The following is a 21,003-nucleotide window of genomic DNA, read 5'->3' as shown; positions in this document are numbered from 1 at the left end:
GCTGATTTTGGAAATTTATTAAATGTTTACCTCTTTTCAGGAGGTTTTACCCCATTTTCAGATGTTAAATGGGATATTCAAAGGAATTGCTTTCTGAATGAACAATTCAACTAGTATAATCACCACAATGTTTTTGCTGTGAGTACATCGCTAGCATGCATCTAGTACCCAAAGAGGTAAGCACAGTTAAAAACCACAAAACTTTTATAAGTTAAAAACAAAAAGCAGTAACCACATGCACACACAGATAAGGGAGAAGTTCTTTAACAGTCTCCATCCAGGAGTCTCTGTACTTGTATCTCTACAGCTTGATATAAGAATACCTTCTTCCACATTATACAAGGAAAACTGCAGTGTAAAGTTAATAACATCCTCTGTGACTCTGGGGAAAGATTCCTGCTGTCAGAAACTCACCTCTTTTGGAGGACAGATAAATGCATAGTTAATGCTTATTTTCAATTAGTTGTGAGTTTCTATTTGAAGTCCTTGTTTAAACATGGAATTCAGGTTTTATACTTAAGATAATGTAATTATGTTTTGTAATACTTTATCATTTTAAAAAGTCTTCCAGAGTTTGGATTTTCAATGTTTATTACGAATTACATTCACAGTGCAATACAAATTACATAAAAAGCTATACAACAAACATACAAAGACTACATGAAGCACGTACCATTCTGTAACACACACACAATACCAGATGCTTAGGCTAGAAGTGTTCTTAACACCTGTTAGCAAGAAATTGAAGTCAAGAGATAAATAATTGGATTGAAAAACTCCTTCATTATTTAGATTTTTTAATTAAATCTCTTTATGTTGGTAAGCAGTCTATCAATGTAAACAAACAAACAAACAAAACAAAAAAACCACCGCTCTTTCCTAGTGAGTAGAAAAGTTTTTCCATTGTTTCAAGCCTAGATTAAATTTCAACTACTTATCTTGTCCTCCAGAAAAAGTAATCACAAAAATCAATTTAGCACTTTGTTTCCAAAGCAGGTTGATGATATAAAAATAAACTATAAACACATGTATAATCATGTGTCAGCATGTAAGTTTGGAAATATTATATGTAAAAGTTTAGAAACCAAGATGCTCAACATATGCACTGCTCAGATAGATTACACAATGACAATCCTGAAGTATATTACACAATTTTAATGTACTGTCCATACCAGAAAAAAATACATTTGCTGTACGTGTCTAGAATAATTCCTGCGAATGTTCATTGCTGACTTGCACTAGTACTTTGGAGGCCAATCTAAGATTTTTAGCTGTTTTTACAGCCTCTTCTCTCACACACGCGCACATACACACACACACACACACATATATATATATATAAAATCCTGGCTGACTAAGTGCAGATAAGTTGTAATTTCCACTACCAGTCAGATTCTGGTGGAAGTTTGATTTTTATTTCATTTTGTCAAATAAAACATTTCCAAGAAGTGATGTTTTTCTTAGCTTCAGTACGCTAATGGTTTAGTGACTTCAGGAGATATTCTTCCCTATTTAATCTGTGTGTAACTTTAAGGAGAGGTCCTAAGAACATATTCTTGTTACATAGTTTAAACTAAGGGCAAGCATTTGCCTAGTAGCAACAAAATGACAGCTCAGAACATCTCTCTGGCATGACAATTATGAATTTCAGGAGAACAGGTTCTTTCATGTGCTAATTCTAAAAAATTAGATGATTTTTTTAGTCACCACTTATAGAGTTCCAGAGCTGTGAAATTGATGAGTCAAGACTCATTTTCACTTAAGATGCACAAGATCTTCCCTTTTGACAGATGACCATAATGAGGAAATGACTGCTTTAGCACCTCAACGCAGCCCCAGTCCATTCAATGGATTGCAAAGGCTGCATAAACTGGTAAGCCACAATTTTAATTCAGAAATTTGGTTTTGTGCATCTGCACACACAGTCTGTTCAAGTACTACAGAGGGCTTGTAAACCTGGAAATAAGCTTTAAGGTCACATAGAAGAATAAGTAAGGATGTAACATGCAGAAATAAATCAATAATGTATTTAATATCCATACATATCTGCATTCTAATATGCACTATATAACAAGTAAGCATCCTTACTGATCACTATTCAAATGCACCTCCCAAAATGCTAGTAGCACTTCTTTGATCCATTTTTAGAATTAATCCAAAATAAACCCTACAACAGTGCCAAATTTTCAGTATTACTACTAAGTGTAAAACCCTTCTCCTGGGGAAGAGCTTTTTTAATGCCACCAGAGCCCTTCTCTGCATGCCGGATGTCCCTTCTAGCAAACAACGCTGCTTGAGACTTATTGCTCCAAGTCCAAGGGAAGCTCACATATATCCCATACATGACTTGGGAATAAAGGAGTCAGCTGTATTGCCAGTGACTCTGAGTGGACCTTAGAGCATCTTTAGCAGAGCATTGATGCTCAGAATTCACCTCAAAGCAGAAGAGCCTGGCAAGTGCTCACTTACCAGAATGCTGTTGTGACAACTCTCAGCTTAAATGCTGCTGCAAACAACTTTATTCAAAAAAGATGCTGAAGCAGAATAAGCCAGATGTGCATTTTACAAGCCACGCACGGCTTCTGAAAGCACGCTCTAAGGAGAATTCATTTCAGACAAGGTTTTCAGAAAAAGCCAACAACTACAGTTAAGTCCCTGACCCCCAGTGAAGACAGATTTGCACGTGGGAAAGTTTTGAACTGCAAATTTCACATAAATGCACCTTCTAAACAATGTGTCTGAGTTTAAGACAACAATTACTACTGCATCAAATTTGGATCAGCATTGCACTTTTCAAATATGCATTACAATTAGATGTTGACAAGAACTATTCAAGTGTCAACAGAAGTTAAGAAATCACTGTAAAAAGTTAGTAGAAAACCTCCATCGTTTCTGGAGTTGAATTACAAGTTTCAAACACAACGCACATGGAGAACTATGCCATTTACTCCAGTTCAGGTAATATGGTATTAAAATCACCAACAGCTTTATAAAAAGGGATATATGATAAATACAAAACCAAATGACAAAACCTCTCACACTACTGCAAAATTCACACCAACTGACATCCAAGTGCCGAGACAAACCGCATGCAAACACCTTCTTCTTAAACTTCACATTCCCATCTGCATGTCAGCAAAGTTGTAGAAATTTTCTACATCTTGAGACGCTGATGCCTTGCTCTCCGATACAAAAACCTGTTTTATTAAACAAGAAAATAGTTATGCATCATTAATAAAGAAGTCCAAGTAGTCTTTGTTCATTTGGAACCAGTAATGGTTATTTTTATTTTCGCATTTCATGAGAGACACAACACTGTTGGTTTCCACTGTCTGACAGAACAGTCCTAGAATCCTGAGCCCCGATGCACCCTTTGTTACCGTCACCTGTTCCTGGCAGATATGCTCGCTGCAGTAACCCTGGCCTTCCACTGATGAGAATAAAAAGTTTTTGACTTGATTATTCAGGGGTCACAGGCTCAACTAGCATCCATTTAGATGTATTTTGCTTAGTAACATCAAACTCTGTCCAGAAGAGGCAGGGGAAACAAACACAAAAACCCCTTATACTACCATTAAGCTTTCCTTTAACAGAAAAGCAGAACTTGGAAGAAAGCCTCCCTTGTACTACATTTCCCTCAAAAAACTTAATGATCTGATGAAGAAGAAACTACCTTTTTAAAATAACTTTGATTAAATTTGCATTTTGCAAAACTGATCAACAGATGTGAAAGTCCAAGCTCTAGGACAGTCATCTTCTAAAGCTTCCAGCAAATCAACTACAAATGCCTTAGGCAATGCCCAAATAGTTCAGTGTAACAGACAGTGTTGTGGCTATTCATCAACCTCAACAGCCAAGTGATGGCCTCAATCAAAAACTTGAGCTCTATCTTATATTTTCTATACCTCAAGAAGAAACCATTACTGTCTCAGCACATCAGTGTCAGCACAGCCAACTAAGCTGTCCTGAAGTGCACTGGGGTTGTAGGAATGGGTTATTCCAGATAACTCTGCTCCTACAGTCACCACTGCTATGCTTCAGCTCAGAACACCACATGAATGTAAACCATGACAGTTCCTTGAATTGGTTTACTTAAACTACATTTTAAGATTAATATCCTGATAAAGATATATCATCACGAAGCAAGTAGTTTCCTACACTGTTGCTTGGACACAGGGTAGACTTCTGCTTGAAGGGACTTGAGAACATCTACTAATTATTTGACAGTTTGGTGTGACAGGGATCGGTACCACAGTCACAATAGTTGGATACCTTCTTTCAGCATCCTTCCCTACCAGGATATTACAATTTACATTTTGCAGAATATTTTATGAGACAGAGTATTTCTGAGACAGAGTAGCAATACTAGAAAGCACGCCAAAAAAAGCATAGAAGGTCACACCAGAAAGAACATCAGAGGTAAAGAGCACAGACATACCTAGTCCACACAAATAGGAAGTCTGCTTAAGTGCACAGCACAGAGCTCTCCTTGTAACACATTGTTTCTTCTAAAGATCTGAAAAAACTCTGGTAGTGCTATTGCTGAAGAACTTTTCTATCCTTACTAGAATATCTAGAGTTGTTTATCTCATTTATTTCAGAAAAAATAAAAAAAAAAAAAGGTGAAATTAAGGCTGTTAACAGATGAATATAACAATTTTTAACTGTAGTTTTCAAGTGCAAATGTAGCCACCTGCTTAAAAGCAGATTAATCTCCTGCAAAGTCTGGCAGAATACGTGTCCTTCTAAGAGCTTTTGTCATTGTTTCTTGACTAAGGATACCTATAATTCTTTCTGAGCACTATAACAAATCTCAAACACAGTAAGAGCAGCCACCAATGAGGTAAAACCATTTTACAGAACATTCCTGAACCTTCTGGTAGTAATAAGTCTGATGTTTGTTACTGCCTAAATTATGTCCAAAGAAATACATTTTCTAAAAAAAAAAAAATTTACTCATGATATTCAGTTATCCATGCACAAACCCAATATTTATCAGAAATTTTGGAGTTATATTTTATCTAAATAAAGACATATACTTCTCAGGAAGCCCAAAGTTCTACTTCTTAATTGAGTGCAGGAACTATTTAATAAGTGAGATAGATTTTACTATGGAACCAGGCTGTAAACAGAAGTTTTAAACGCAGATGCAGTAAGTAATTTAACATTTGGAACCAAAACCAAACACTACAGATCACCTTCAAGATCAACCCTTACATGAAGTGCAGCAGGAAGTGCAGCCTAAGTTTTCTGGATGCATCTCAGGTGAGTGCATTCATAGTGTTACAATAATAGACACTAGATATTTTAGTGAGGAAAAATAGAAATTTTGTTCAAATAATTTATATCACTTCAGTCTTTGAATAGAGAAAAAGGTCTAGAAGAACCAGTGAATTACCTAGCCAGTATGAGCTTTGTTCTGTACAAAAAAAAAATATGCTAACCACACTAAAAAAAAAAAACACTCTAAGCTCTTCCTTAGAGAGGCCACTTTATGGTAAAATTTGCAGTGATGACTTTTGGCTCACCAGAAAGTGTCAGTAATATCAGAACACTGCCCAGACTGTAGTTCTAGTATTCTCCAGACTCAGAGCATCAGATTTCTGCTGGTGCAATAGCAAACACAAAGAAACCAAACTTCAGCTGCATTTGAGATGACTTATTACAAGACGACTGTTTTCCAGAAACTGGGCAGCCTTGTTCTGAGTACCTCTGTCAAACAGAATCGAAAGACAGCAAGGAGCTGCACGGACACTATGTCCCAAAGACATTCCAGTCTTCTTTGAATAGCTGCTTGAAAGCAAAGGGTTTATCACTTGCCCCTTATCGGGAACACTCTCATTGTTTCTGGACACTTTCTCAAAACCACTCAGAGAAATGGGGACAGCAAGCAAAGAGAAGGTGTGGTGAAAAGAAGCTACAGCAAAACAAGCTGACAGAAGAAATAGAAAAATGCCTATGAAGGCAGGCATTCTGCAATATCGTACACAGCAAAAAAAGTTGAAATATTCCCTTTGTCAGGGTTTAATAGACTAGGACATCACAAAGCAGACTTCAGCATAAGACCTGGAGCAGAGCTTTCCCTACTACATTTATAGAACCTGTTTTTACTACTATGGGGAATAACAGTTTCAAGGGCAGATCTTCTATTCTTCAATAGACATGGGAATTTCGTATTCTCTTTCCTAGGACAATTTTTTCCTCTCCAACAAACAACTTGAGTTTCAAGTATAACAAAACAAAACAAAACAGGATATTCGGATTTTACTATTCAGAAACCTAAAAAAATCATTCAGTACATCAACAATACAGCTTGACCATGAAGTATCCTAGATATTCTGTAACATTTGCTGCCAGTAAAGCAACACACCAGCTTACCTTGGTCCCACTGAAAACATCATTTATAGTGCTTTGACATCCTTCCACAGCACCATCTCCATTGAACTCCAAAGCAACCACTGGACCTAGAAGACAGGTTCATGTAGAATCGTCATTACTATTAAGTTTGCATTGAAACGGTAGATTTCTCAACCCATAGGGAATTGTGAAGCTTGCAAGAAGCATTTTATGGTTTTTGCTTGAGCAGCCATAATGCAGGATAAAGAACTAAAAACACTTAAGCACAGCTTCGAAGTACAGTGTTATCTGAGAAGAAAATATCTGCAATTCCATGCTCATTTTTTTCAGAGACTGGCACAATTCCAGTTTTACTTCTTGAAAGGCAGCAATTGCACAAAAATGCTGGGGAGCGGAGGGCACCGTGGAAGTGAGTCAGACTATACTGCTCAAATAGTGAGCCATTGCACAGACATCTGGAGTAGGACTGAGTCATTCAGGCTTTTTTGCTTCAGTCTCAAGATAGCAAACTGCCTGATTTTTAGACTTGTTCTCACCCACTATTTGCAGATCCCCTTTCTCTGGTTTCATTCTGAACACGTTATTTCTTCCCACACGGGTGCAAAATAGCCCTTAAACTAGACTGTCATCTGATAAGTACAATGACTTTTGTCCTTTTCTTGCAATGAGCATCACAGACCTCTTGTGTTACTATGAAAAAAGCTGCCTGTTGCTACTAAGTTTGGGAGCGTGTATTGAGCTTTAGCGTGTAACAGATGGCAAGATGTCAGTACTTCTGCAGGAACAGACAAAACCCAATTACAGTCAGATCAATAAAAAGGCTTTTGAAATACCAGTTATAAACAGGAATTTAACACTTGCCTGCTTTATACACATCTATACTGATTTGCTTCCATATGTATACAGAAACATTGAACATCCAGGTGGTTGAACAACAATGGTGACAAGTTAGTCTAAAAGCATGAGCTTGTTTTGACCACCCCAAAGAGATCTGCTTGTGCCACTGCTCCTGAGCTATGCAGTTGGACCACTAGAGGGGAGGCAGAACCACAAAATACATGTGGAACAGCTCATCTCTGATGCCTTCGGGAGTCTGGGCTGGTTTAAGGCCTGATGAGGCTTCCAAAACTCATCTCAACTGGCTTTACACTACACCATTGAAATACAAGTTTGTCCTTCGTTCCTCTTTCTTCTCCAGAAATCTCTAGTGACAGCTAGATTTCTGTATCAAAAAGAGAAAGAAAACACAAACAGACCTTCTTCAAGCAGTGGAATGAATTCCAGTGCATGCTGCTGGAAAACTCTGTGAGCCTCCTCTGCCTTCATTGAGACTTCTTTAGTCTGTACCAGCTGAAAGCCTTTACCAGTCATCTGTTAACAGAGAAAGAATTCATGTTAAAAATACTTTTAAGGCAGAAAGTTCAGCTCAAATATCCAGATTACCCTGGAGTAGACCCATTTTCCCCATACACATTAAGCCACAGAGGAAAGGGACCCTTTTTGCTCTTTTCAAAGACCATTTGCTTTTTCTACATTTCTGTTTATTTTCATTCCATTCATCCAGATTTTCTCCTCTGCCCTAGTACACCTAGAGGAGTAAATGTGAACATTTTTGTTTTATGTTATGACTCAGGGTTGTGGTTTTTTCCCCACTACCCCTCACAAGCTGAAACTAATGGGAGTTAAAAGCATTTCAGCATCTGGAGTCAAGCAGTTAGTTCTCATTAGCCTGCAAGGGTTCAGTCAAGCGTTAGCTCAAACTCTCATCTATCCACTGCTGAAGTTTTCCATTTTGGAAGAAAAAATTCCAAACTTTCAAACACACACAGCTTTCTACTTCAGTTCTAATATAAAACTAAAAGCATGTAGAGAAGGAGCAACTGTACTTGTACTTTCAAAGCACCCATTAATCTACAGAGCAGTAAGATTTCCACAGAATCTCACTAACTAGTCTTTTGGCATCTTCTTAAGTCTAATTTCCAAACAACTACTAACACAAGAGAACACACCTATTATCCTCTTTACTGTAGCTATTCCTTCAGCAGGAAAAAAAAAATCCTTAGGTATCTTTATCTCCCTTCACTCAAGCAGATGTTAGTAACTCAATTCCATATAAATTCCACTGGGCGAGGGGGGGGACGACACGGGCAGGGCATGGGAACACTCTACAGCTTTCTTTCCTTGCAGTTAAAAACCCAAGGGAAGGAGCTCCATGGGTTGTTTTGTTCGTCATACAACACTGGGCTCAGCAACTTTTGCAGATACCTCCCAGAAGCCGTAGCTCATGGCTACTGGCACTTCTCTGTCATCCCTGGCACTCCAGGGTGCTAAAAGCAGCCAGCCACTCCCAGATTGTAGCCCCAGTTTGGAGTTTCTCCAAACTCTGCCAAGCTTGGGAGCTGCTGCCTCACAGGGATGAAAGAAAAGCAAAAGAAAAAAAAAAAGCATCAGCTACTTCAGCTATTTAAGTAATCGAAGACAGCTGACCAGCCCTGACAAACACTCACTGCCCCTTCCAGAAAAAAAAAATTCCAACACTGGGTGGCAGGGGGATACAATTTAACATGTTATTTTTTTAAAGTCTCTGTTAGTACTGGAAAAACTTTCAGGAGAGGCTGTTTTGTTAGCTGTAACTTTCAGGGCAATATGCAAATGAGTTAATCGGCTATATCCCTTTCGCAAGCATTGTCAATCACTTACTCTACATTTGGCCAAGTTCATCAAATCAACTACGCATTGTCTTCAGAACACAGCTTTTGTGTGTCATGATGGAAAAATATGCTGGAACTATCAGAAGGTAGATCTGCCAGTCAAACTGTGTCAGCTGTAAAACAACTGTCTGATCAGATGAGCTCCAGCCTCTTTCTTACCTTGCTTTAAGGTTTCAAACAGTGCAGTTGATAGGTATGGCTCACAGACATATAAAGCCTCTGCCTTCTCCCTTCAAGGAGCACTGAGGCTGCCCAGAGGAAAAGTTCAATTAGAAATTCAAAAAGCTGAATGCAGACAGAGGTCACTTACCTCATCAATTAACTTCCTGGCATTTGCAGTTGTGTAGTCACCAGCAAAAAACACAACCAAACACGATTCATCACTGCTTTTCTGTCTCCGCCCTCGAGTTATTGGTATTATGCTCCTCGTAGCATCGGTAGAAATTCTGACAGCTTTCAGCTCCTCAGAGCTGGGCAGAGGAACATAGTCTTGTACTACAGCATCCTCAGGCAAAAGGCCCCAATTATTTTCTCCTGACACAGGGGTAAAGTCATGGATGTCGCTCCATGTGTTATTGAAGATACTTAGTCCAGCATCTTTAAATTGTAAAGCAAGCTCAGGATAATAGTACTGGAAACATCCAAATTTCATACCTGTGGAGGATTCAATAATGGGCTGGGTGGCACAGCACAAGAATACCTCCAGCTTTCTACAGTCCCGGGTGCGAAACTGTTGGCAGGCCACTATACATTTACAGTCTTTGCAGTCACGGAAAAACACACTGCCTTTTATCGGTCCTAAAAAGATCTGACAGTTTACGCAGTCATCAATAGTGATTGTAGCAGAATGGTCGAATATGTAGATACTACAATTCTCACAGTCCTGAATGATGAATTGTTGCCCTGCTACTTTTCCAGGCAGTCGACCCACAGTTTCGTCTTTAAGTCCGGAAAAAGTGTAATCTTTGGGGTCAACCTGAAGGAAGACAAAGAAGAAAAAAAGAACATGAAAGTCTTCACGTACAGAGAACATTATAATGCTAAATGTCAATTGACTAATATTAATTGAGGTAGCAATGAATTGTACAGGATAACCTGCCAAAAAACTCTTCAAAGAGTGATGAAAGATCAGAAGAAGGTCTTTTAGCTAAAGTACTGGAAAGCACAGTATTAAGGTACAACAATAAATTGAAACTACACTTCTGAGATGCTCCAGGAAAAAAAACCTGACTCAGTTTGCCCTCTAATAAAGAAAAAGGGCAGAGGCAAGTAGTTTTCTGTGTGGACTCTAAACTGTTTCAACAAGGATAATGGTCCCGAGTACTATTGTAATAACTGTAATAGATCAATTGGCCAACATACTTAAAGATTCATAAAACCAGAGATACAAAGTATTTCCTTTTCAACTAGCTGCCTTGGTCTTATTTTACCACACCTCAATACATTGCAAGGAAGCCTTGCTGCTTTCAAGCACTATCTCCTTTATATTGTTTGCAAACCACAAAGTAGTCGCTTATCTGTGCCACAGCATTATCTCCTGCCAACAACTACCATATTTTTCTCAGCTATGTGACTGCTTTAGCTACGACCAACAAGCAAACATGGGCAGTGCTGGTGCACGGAGCACATTTACAGGTCTCTCCACCATCCCCCCACTGGGGCGGGATGCTGGAGAGCGGCTGTGGCTTTCCCTGGGACTCTCCATTGGGAAGAAGCAACTGAAGAGCCAAACAGCACCCAGAATGGTACGTGATACAAGTGGACAGCACGAATAATACAGCCCGTGCTGTCATAACTGAAGGAATCTGAGCTGGCTCATTTCTAGATATATACAAGTCTCAAGACAATGACAATTCCCAGAGTAAATTCTACTCTGCCCTCTTGTGAAAGCTTATTAAAATAGCACCTAGTAGTATAGTATAGTATATAGTATAGTACCTGAATTAGTCTAACACATGACCACTTCACAGACTTGCTATTTAATTATCAGACCAAGGGCCCCAAAGTTTGCTGCACCATAATCAGTGTTAATGCATTACAACAGTTCCTGTATAGCTCAATTTGTAAGAAACTCCCTCTCCTCTTCCTCAGCATTTCAAACATTTGCAGGCGATTGGGAGACCAGAAAAGGCATAAACTAGGATGGGCGAGTGCCAGACACTCACTAAACCAGCTCCCTAGAGAGCTTTTTGTCCAGAACAGCTAATGGAAGCTGAGTCACTATCAAGTGATAAAATGTACTCCTTTATACACACCATGTTTGACCTCTGGACAGGGAAGGAGGTTTGCAGCTGATGAATCTTCCAAATAAAATGCAAGTTGAGACAATGAAGATAGTTTCCTAGAAATCTCCCATCAATCATACTTAATACCACTAATGCACATCCAGGAATGTTAGATGGAAGAGTTATGAATAAAATTGGGAGGCTCAATTGATAAGGGACATGGCACAGAGACTCATCCACACCGTATGATTAGGATTCAAACCCTCTAAGGTCTTAAGTCTCTTGTAATTTTACATATGCAACCCATATACAAGATATTTATACTTATATTCTCTCATACTTGAGAATATAGCTGTCAAGATTGCTTTTGGACACCTTCTTCCCAGGCATCTACTACAACATTTATGTATGTGTGTGTGTGTGTATATATATATATCTATATGGGAGACAGCCTTGCTTCCTTCAAAACTGGGTATACAGGAAAAAGTTACTTCTGTTAAGAAGGAGAAGTTCCTAAGTTTCCTAAGTTCCTAAGTTCAAAGTTTCTGGAACTTACAGCTTTTTGAAAATTGGCACTGTGTCCTTCTAAATTCCTCTGCTCTAAAAAGCCTTTGATGCAGCACTAGTTCTTCCAACGAGGCACCCTTTACAGAGATGTGTGAAACCTCACCTTATTTAGGTCTGTGTGAAAAACATTGGTCAGTCAGCTAGCCCACAGTTTACAGACTGTTTCAAATGAGAGTGCTTGAGGAAGAGTAGCAGCTGAATTTCATGATAAAAAGTCAGCTTATTACCAGTTTCAGGCCCTCAATTTTATTTTCCTGTTCTGAATTGAGAGTTCTGCCCTGACACAACTCTTACTTCTCAGTTTGTTCACCTCACTAGGGAGTTTGCCAATTTCCTTCAATTTTGCTTTGCCTTTTTCCTTTTAAAGGCTGAGAATATTTGTTGACTAACATCACTATACAGACTGGAGGAACTGAATGAAATAGTTTTAACACTCTTCCCCCCTACAGATTTATTGCCCCTGGAAGGAGGGGGTAACCCAAGACACTGTAGCAGATATGAATGTCTCACTTCCCCTGGGTAAAAGAAACATGCCAAAGGAGCGTGAAGGCAGAACTATGATTTGAGGATGCATCCAACAGCTGTTAATATGCTCATCACGGAGCTACATGCTCACCATCTCTGAAGTCTGCAGCTATCATCAACGGGTTAATATATAAAGCAGCCACCTTCCTGCCCCTGACAGTCAGCACTAACTGCTGCTTAAGCATTGTCTTGGGAATGTAACAAAAAAGCAGGCTAGGAGAACCAAAAACACACATCTGCAGCATCACACAACCATAACCTATCTATGGTTATGGAAATCTATGTAGAGTTCTCTGCCCATTCATCTAGTGCAACTTTTGCTGTGAAGTCTTAAGTATCTGGCAAGTCAGTAAAAAAATCAACTGTTTGGTAACTCATCTATTTATCCTTCACATTTTGATAAAGCTTCAGAGGACTTTGTCCAGATCCACCCGTCGCACCCAGACAGATGCTCTACTCTCCATCCCTTAATACACTTTTAAATGTATCCAGGCTGGTATAAACCCAAATGATGATAGTATTTATAATGGCAACTTGTAATGCTTTAATCTGAATTTAAAGAGTTTTTGGAGCAGATAAGAGTTTGATATGGGCACAGCTCAAAAGTTGAAACCTTCTAACAGAAGTGCTATGTGCAAATTCAGGAATTACTCCATAGAGTGACCTAAACCAGATATGATGATGAAAAAGTAATCCCTGCTTACACAATATTCTCCCCCTCAGAGGTACAGAAGTTTCATCTTTGGTTATCAGCAATGACATTGGCGATAGGTCTGTTACAAAGGACTAGAGAACAAATTGCAAGGAGCAGGACAAAGGAGAGAAGTGAAGGCAAACAAAAGTTTGCCACAGTTGCTTTGAACTCCAGGAAGTTCTGCTGCAACAAGTGCAAAATGTATTAAGCAGCTTTCCTTCCCACAAACACTTATCTTGCAAGAAGGTCAGATACCAGACATGAAGGCTGCAGATGACGTACGTCTCTTCAGCCACAATTATCCAGTTTACTGGCACCAAAACTAAGGACCTCCCATTTGGAAGAAGACTTAGAAGTACTAACAATTACAGTTTTTAGCAGTAACTGTGACTAGAATCACCTAGAATCCCAACAGCTTGTTGAACTCTTTCTGGTATAAGTTCATGTCTTAACAAGACTTTTTCACTGATTCCATCAGGAATGGAATTTTACTCAGCAATGATACACCACCACAAATATGAGAAGGTATTGCTGTTCTTAATGGATTACAGTTCTCCCCTAGTTACCTCGGTGTAGTCTGCTGAGCAAATAATAATTTGTAAAGTCTTTCTAAAACACACTAACATCTCCTTTAAATATTCTCAAAAAATCATTCCCCACCTCTTCAAATCACAACAGATTGTGGTTCAGCTATGGACTTAGAGTTGATGACACACGAGCTGGCTGCTGACCCAGTGACATTAAAAGCTGCAGCTATAGGGTAGGCACACAAACTTAAGAGGCTTTACATGCTATTTTTGTCAGTAGGGGAATTAACAGAAGGAAATATGCAAGAAAAGTGCATTCCCAAGCCTACACACTTCTGCATATTCATACTTGCACGGGTTTGGTGCCCTTAATTACTGAGTTGCAACGTCCTCTAGAGACTGTTGAAGTTACCTCTGGCAGATTCCTAGATTCTTAGGCAAGAAGAAAAGGTGCAAAGAGGGCCAGTACATGCAAGTTTCAGTCACTAGCATGCAGTTTTTCATCCTGGAGCATTTCCTGCTCACCTTGTATTTAAATATGGTAAATAGAACAGTCTGAAAGCATATTTCATTCTATTCTCTGTAATCTTCCTCCTCTTCCAGAGTAGCCATAATAGCATAAAATGGTCAGTCTCATACTTTTCTGACCAACAAACCATTGCCAAATACTGCAGATAGGAAAAAAAAGAAGAAGAAAGGAAGCTACTACATGCATACATCTGACTTAACCGGAAATATTGTTTAATATTAACCTCCTGACTGTTTCTCAATTGATAGACTAGTTTTCAGAAATACAGCGATAGTTCTTCTTGTGCACTGGGAAGCATAAGGGAGGTGCACTGAATCTAAATACAAAATATTTCATTGTTTAGTTAGAGAGAAAAAAGTGATTTTATTTATATTCCAAAATAAAATACGAAGTTGCTGTCTAAATGAGACCTAAATAGTTCAGAATGCCCACATCAGCTCAGACCATTCTAGCAGAATCCTCAAATGTAACGTAACTAACAAAAGACTATCTATGATGTAGTTTTTTTAAACTGTTTGAATATGGCTATCACAGCCCAATATAGCAACAATAGATCTGTGTTTCCTACCAAACGAAGCAGTTAAGTTGCAAGGCAACTGACATAAAACAAAACCTTACTTGTTCCTTCTAAAGGAAAAATCATCTGGGAAGGAAAGTCCCTCTAAGCTTTAAATGTCACTGTGATAGTAACTAATCTAATTCTACTTCTTTGAAGATGAGACAACAGCAAGACAGACAATGCAGCTTTTTGTGTTTCTTCTGCAGAGAAGGGGACAGCATGTGGGTATATTTGCCATCACAAGACACCAAAGCCCAGCTCCTGTCTATACCTGCCCATCTTCAGTTACTGCTGTGGCTATCACTCTGGTCACGCATGTAAGCCATGTTAGTCACAAAGAAAATAGTAAGGTAGGAAAGGAAAAGGGAGATCAGGAGCAGAAATAACATCTTACAATCCAGGTGGAAGCCTCACTGAATGTGGCTGAGGAGGGCTGAGCACCACCAAGTTCCTCTCCCACTCTTGGTCGGAAGGGGACTATCGTGACAGCCCAACAGCATCAACACATAACAAGTCTCCAGGATGCAGTGCAATAAGAACAGACTGTGTAAAAAAATGTGCTCTACTTATTCACAGAATCAGAGAATGTTAGGGATTGGAAGGGACCTCAGAAGATCATCTAGTCCAATCCTCCCGCTGGAACAGGAACACCTAGATGAGGTTACACAGGAAGGTGTCCAGGCAGGTTTGAATGTCTCCAGAGAAGGAGACTCCACAACCCCCCTACGCAGCCTGTTCCAGTGCTCTGGCACCCTCACTGTGAAGAAGCTTCTTCTCGTATTTAAGTGGAAACTCCTGTGTTCCAGTTTGTACCCATTACCCCTTGTCTTATCATTGGTTGTCACTGAGAAGAGCCTGGCTCCATCCTCATGACACTCACCCTTTACATATTTATAAACATTAATGAGGTCACCCCTCAGTCTCCTCCAAACTAAAGAGACCCAGCTCCCTCAGCCTTTCCTCATAAGGGAGATGCTCCACTGCCTTCATCTTCGTGGCTCTGTGCTGGACTCTCTCAAGCTGGGCTAAGAGCCCCAGAGCAGCAAGAAAATGAATACTCTGCCTTTTTCCTTCTGTTTTCAAGATAAGCTGATCTTTTGATTCTCCTGCTGCAGCACAAGTCATGTTCATACAGTTCTCTGAACCCAGGGGTCAGAAAGCATTCCAGAGATCCCAGACAACTTACAATGCAATCTGAATTTGATTAATTTTTTGTGTACTTTAAAACCACAGACTTCTGTCCTCACTTAAATTAGGTTACATAGAAATCTAAGAAGGCCCATCAAATTAATATACTTTCCTTAATATCAATTCAACTATCCGCATCTTAGAATATTTTATATTTAGAGTTTTGTACCACATGGGCCATTTTGGAACTACTAGAATATCATCATGTTACCCTTCGGCTAGGTCTCCACTAGCAGACAGTACCAAGTACTCATCTTTTGCCACAGAAACATAACTAAAATAGACTACACTAGCAATGCTGTCCTTCAGAAGCAGAAGAAATAGTTTCGCTGGAGGAACTCCTCGGGTTCAGAGCTTCTTCCAGCACAGCTGTCAGCTAGCAGTCACCTCTCCTCACATCCCCAGTCAGACAAGCATGCACACGAGTGTGCCTGCATTTCTCTGCCTACAGTGAGAGTGTCAGCATGGCACTAGTTTACAGGAAGAGAGCTGGAGTGTCTGAGCAGCAAGGCTTACCCACCTGTAAGAACATACAGAGAACAGCTTACAAGAACTGCAGATGGTTGCCAAACCTGCTTGCAGGACTCCATGATATAACCAGAACTGCATCACTGAGTAGGAGAGCCTACAATGAGAAACACACACACTCCAACCCAAATGGTGCGTTGACACATTATTAAAAGTAACAGGAAGTAAGTATCAATAGACCACTAGCACATCTGTTTATAGAGTTGAAGTATTCTGAGTTCAGAATACAATTCAATGCACTTGATGAACACAAAGGAGCCTTGACGCTGCAAGGCTTCTGACAGACTTCAATCTAACTTTGTGTACAAACACAAACTGTGAAATGAACAAGTATATGTGATGCATCAGAAATGACAAAGCAACAGACAACAGAATAAAGTATCACAGACCATACTTAAAGCATACTACATTAACACTGACTTAGTATCATTTAATACAAACTGGTATCAACAAGTTTAGTGCTCTAAGTGCTCAGTGTTCCTTTACCTAAGACCAGGTGTCTCAGTACTGCTTTCCTGGTTTAATGTACTAAGCACATGCCCAAAAGCCCAATGAAAAAGCAAGAGAAATGGGATCAAACATCAAAAAGCCATTCTTGAACTGCACAGTACAGAATCAAGCAGCTAATTTGATGGCTTCTGCAGTTCAGCAGCACAGCCCAAATCCAAAGATTCTTCTGGTTTCTAAGAGTCTTTTATAGAAAAGGAGGAAGTTGCTGTACATGCAATACATTACATGCTGCTTTTTTCTCTCCAGAGAGATGGATTATTGGTGCTGTGATAGCCTCACCCATTAGCTTGAACCTACTTCCAGCATGTTAACAGTCATCTCCGTAGCAACAGGGCTGGCTGTTCTCTGAATCAGATGTTTCCATGTCCTGACTTTCCTCCTTTTAGTTTTAGAAGTTAGTGTTGTATCAGCAGATTAGGTAAAAAGTCTCATACCAGCTGAGCTTTAGCTGATGAATTTGCTGTAAAATTAAATATGATTTCAAATGCTCATTTAGTAATTTACTTTTGCACAGAGGTAAAATTTGTTCTGCTGCTCTAAAATATGTTTTGCTACAGCCTCCTCCCTGCGAGAATAGTCTCCATACAAGTAACAGGCTGCCCTTCTCTCTCCAAGCCTACACCACAAATATCCACTAGCAAGTCAAGGAACAAGCCCAACACAGATCAACCATCTTTATCCTCAAGGAACTGATTCCTCCAGGCCATGCGCATACTCTCCAGTTCATCTCCATCTGAGCTTCTGTTAATCTACTCAGAAGAATTAAGGGACACCCTAGAGCAGCGGTGTCACACTCATTTTCACCAGGAGCTGCATCAGCCTCACAGTTGCCTTCAAAAGGCCAAATGTAATTTTAGGACTACTTACACAGGGCAACTGTCAGGCTGGTGTGGCCCCCGGTGAAAATGAGTTTGACACCTTGGAGCACCTAGCCAAGTTTAAAAAACAAGCAAGCTAAATATTCAAATAAGTTCACGCATTTTCTTTTCTATACTTGTAAAATATGGCCTAAGGGTTTAGGGATTTTGTCTGTTAAAACCACATCAATTAAGTTCACAGCCTGTCCCATTTTCTCCTTCCCCCACCCAAAGGCAGCTGGAGAGGAGACCTAGCAGGGCTATGACGTCATGATGTATTTAGGAAGTGAAACTCGAAACGAGGGTGGGAATATATTTAATCCAACACTTAAGTGCCTTCCTGCTTGGGACTTCGCGATTGCCTTCAACGTGTGAGGAAACAGCACTGGGAAGGATTTGTCTTCATCTGTCATTCGGGGACTGATCAGATGGGTTCTAGTTCCTCTAGTTTGTTTGTTTTAAATAAACACACACCCAAAAAAAACAGAACCTAAACAAACAAAAAAATACAACAACCCAAACAGCCAAAAGCAGGAAGAACAACCGACAGTTAATACGAATTACAGACAGCCGGGACACAAAGCACGAGTTTTGTGCCGCCCCTGAGCACCCAGGCGCGGGTACTCGGGCTCCCCCAGCACACGCAGCTCCCCGGCCGCCCGCTAGCTGCCGTGACAGGGGTTCTCTCCGCTGAAACACGCACCCACGGGACTCCGAGTTACTCCCCAAATCTCGAGGGGGAGGCAGACACGAACCCGCCACCCGCGGGGGCTGTCCCGGCCCCGCCACCCCACCGACACCACCTGGGCCGCCCTCTCCCCATGCACAATTCGAGACTGCCTGGTAAAATCCTGAGGCTTAACGCTTTTTTTTTTTTTTGCTTTGCTTTTTTTTTTTTTTTCCCTCAAAATGAACGCACTGAAGAGCTCGGACCGAGCCCTAACAGCGCTACTGGCGGAAGCGCGCTCCCGGCCGGGGCTTCCTCCGCCCGGCCCCGGTGCCCCAGCCAACGCCCGGCACAGAGGCCCCGCCGCGGCCACAGCCCCGCAAAGCCCCGGCGGCAGGAGAGGGCGAGGGGCTGCCCCCTAAGTCACCCGGTACCCCCACACACACCCCCCAGCCAGTCCCGGCGGCGGCTGCCCGCGGCCGGCGCGGAAAAGCGGCCGGGGCGTTACCTTGGCTCGCTGGTCCCAGCTGTACTGCGGTGCCTTCTCCTCAACGGCCGCCGCGGCTTGGCCGGCTCCCGCCTGCTGCTGCTGGCCGCCCTGGGCCGGCTTCCTGCGGCGGGAGAAGAAGCAGCCCATAGCTCCGCAGCCGCCCGGCCGGCCCGCGGGGAGAGGCTGGGAGCCCGGGAGCGGGAGCCAGCGCAGCGCCTCACCGCCCCGCCCGCTTCCGCTTTCCCCCCGTCTCCCCTAGCGACCAGCGACACTTCCCCGTCCCGCTCCCAGCGTCCCCGGGGCGGGGCCCGGCCTGACAGAGGCCCAGCAGGAGGCGGGGCGGAGCCCCAGGGCTGAGGGGAGCGGGAATACGCGGTTTTTCGGCGACTGCCAGCTCCCCCACAGCCCCGCAGGAGCGGGCCCCGGGCTGCCCCGCTGGGGCCATGGTGACAGCTCGTGAACCAGCAGCCCTCACTGGGGGGAAGGGCTGCGGGGAGCCCTCTCCCACCCGCGGCCGCAGGCGGGTTCAGCTGCCGAGCTCGGGGGCAAAATGTCAGGTGCGGAGTGTCAATGTGCAGCGGCTGGTCCTGCAGCGGGTAGGAGGAGAGGGAACGGCCTCGAGTTGCGCCAGGGGAGGTTCAGATTGGATATCAGGAAAAATACCTTTCACGGAAAGGGTTGTAAATCACTGGAACAGGCTGTCCAGGGAAGTGGTGGAGTCACCATCCCTGGAGGGTTTTAAAAGATGCACTGATGAAGTTCTTAGGAACACGGTTTAGTGCTAGAGTTAGGTTATGGTTGGACTCCATGATCTCGAGGCTCCCTTCCAAGCGAAATGATTCTGTAATTCTATGATTCTTCTATAGGTGCCACCTGTCTTGTAGGCAAGGACGTCACCCTCTGGATGTGTGACACGGCAGGTACTGCTGCCCTGCGCACTCTTCTGAGAGGACTGCGCCAGAAGACCCAGCTGGCTTCCTTGCCTTCTTGCAAGTGTTTCAGAGCACCAGCAGCAAGTGGCAGCGTGAGAACCTGCAGTGCCCTGCTGCTCCGTGCCTTCCTCGCCAACTAGTCGGGCTTTTTGTGTGGACTGGGGTTTGTTGATTGTGGTTTTCTTTTTCGCCAGAGGAAAAAAAAAATCACAATTTTTATCGGACTATACAGCCATTCAAAGACATTGTCCCCAAGATTTTACAGATTTTATTCCTGGGGGCAGAGGGGGAAAACTTCAGAATTGTCTCTGACGCTTCGTTATCCAGTGGTGCTCTCTCACTGCCCCTGGACAGGGGGTGAAAAGTAGGAAAAGCTTGTGAGTTGAGGTAAAGACAAGAACATCACTTACCGTTTACTGTCACAGGCAAAACAGTTGCAATGTGGGGAAAATTAATTTAATTTTTTTTTGCCAATTAAAAATAGAGTTGGATGGTGAGAAAAAGAGACAAAATGAAAATAATGTGTTCCTCCCACCCCACCCCACCACTTTCCCTGGACAACTTCACCCCTCCATTCCCAACTCTTCTACCTCCCCACCACCCCCCAAGCAGTGCAGAGGAGTTGCAGTTAGTGCATGGGGGTTGCAGTCAGTCCGCAACAGTTCCTCCTCACCGCTGCTTTCTCCTCTTACCTTTCTCCAGTCTGACTCCTTCCATGAGCAGCAGTCCTTCAAGAACTGCTCCCCCATGGGCTCTCCATGGCCCACAGTCCTTTCAGGGCATGCCCACCTTCTCCAGCGTGGGCTGCAGTAAGCATATCTGCTCCACCATGGCCCGCTCCATGTGCTGCAGGGCAGTCCTTGCTCCAGCACCTGTAGCACCTCCATCCCCTCCTTCTCTGACCTTGGTGTTCACACCGCTGTCTCTCACTTTTTCCCTCACTCCTCTCACACTGCTCCGCAGTGGGTTTGCCCTTTGTTAAATATGTTTTCCCAGAGGTGCCATCAGCATCACTAAGGGGCTCAGCCGTGCCATGCAGTGGGTCCCTTGGAGCCATCTGGAAGTGGCTGTGTCCAGCACAGGGCAGCTCCTATCCTCTCCTCGCAGAGGCCACACCTGCAGCCCCTCACTACCAAA

At 42.2% G+C, this 21,003-nt stretch overlaps 1 protein-coding gene across 2 annotated transcripts; it reads right to left on the bottom strand.

Moving 5' to 3' along the window:
* Window positions 1-780: 780 nt before the first annotated feature.
* RP2 (RP2 activator of ARL3 GTPase) lies at window positions 781-19,174 on the bottom strand. 2 transcript variants are annotated; one of them, XM_082065290.1, is made up of 5 exons: window positions 18,953-19,174; window positions 9,379-10,044; window positions 7,614-7,728; window positions 6,379-6,464; window positions 781-3,197 (listed from the first exon to the last, which is right to left on the bottom strand). In XM_082065290.1, the coding sequence occupies exons 1-5, from the start codon at window positions 19,079-19,081 to the stop codon at window positions 3,114-3,116; spliced, it is 1,080 nt and encodes a 359-aa protein (XP_081921416.1). In that variant the 5' UTR covers window positions 19,082-19,174; the 3' UTR covers window positions 781-3,113. The 2 variants fall into 2 exon arrangements, with proteins under 2 accessions (XP_081921416.1, XP_081921417.1); XM_082065291.1 differs by lacking the exon at window positions 18,953-19,174 and adding an exon at window positions 16,403-16,507.
* Window positions 19,175-21,003: the final 1,829 nt, after the last annotated feature.

Source organism: Streptopelia decaocto (assembly GCF_964273445.1).
Source record: "Streptopelia decaocto genome assembly, chromosome: 1".
Classification (NCBI taxonomy): domain Eukaryota; kingdom Metazoa; phylum Chordata; class Aves; order Columbiformes; family Columbidae; genus Streptopelia; species Streptopelia decaocto.
Note: the sequence above shows the minus strand (reverse complement) of the source record. Positions and strands in the feature narration are given on the sequence as shown.

What these genes read in the sequence shown, in the direction of transcription:
- RP2 (XM_082065290.1), bottom strand. Translation starts at nt 19,081, where the DNA reads ATGGGCTGCTTCTTCTCCCGCCGCAGGAAGCCGGCCCAGGGCGGCCAG. An exon ending in CCAGGAAGTTAATTGATGAG is followed by an intron (nt 7,729 to 9,378) that starts GTAAGTGACCTC and finishes CTCTGTTAACAG; the next exon opens with ATGACTGGTAAAGGCTTTCA. An exon ending in CATTCCACTGCTTGAAGAAG is followed by an intron (nt 6,465 to 7,613) that starts GTCTGTTTGTGT and finishes CCTGTCTTCTAG; the next exon opens with GTCCAGTGGTTGCTTTGGAG.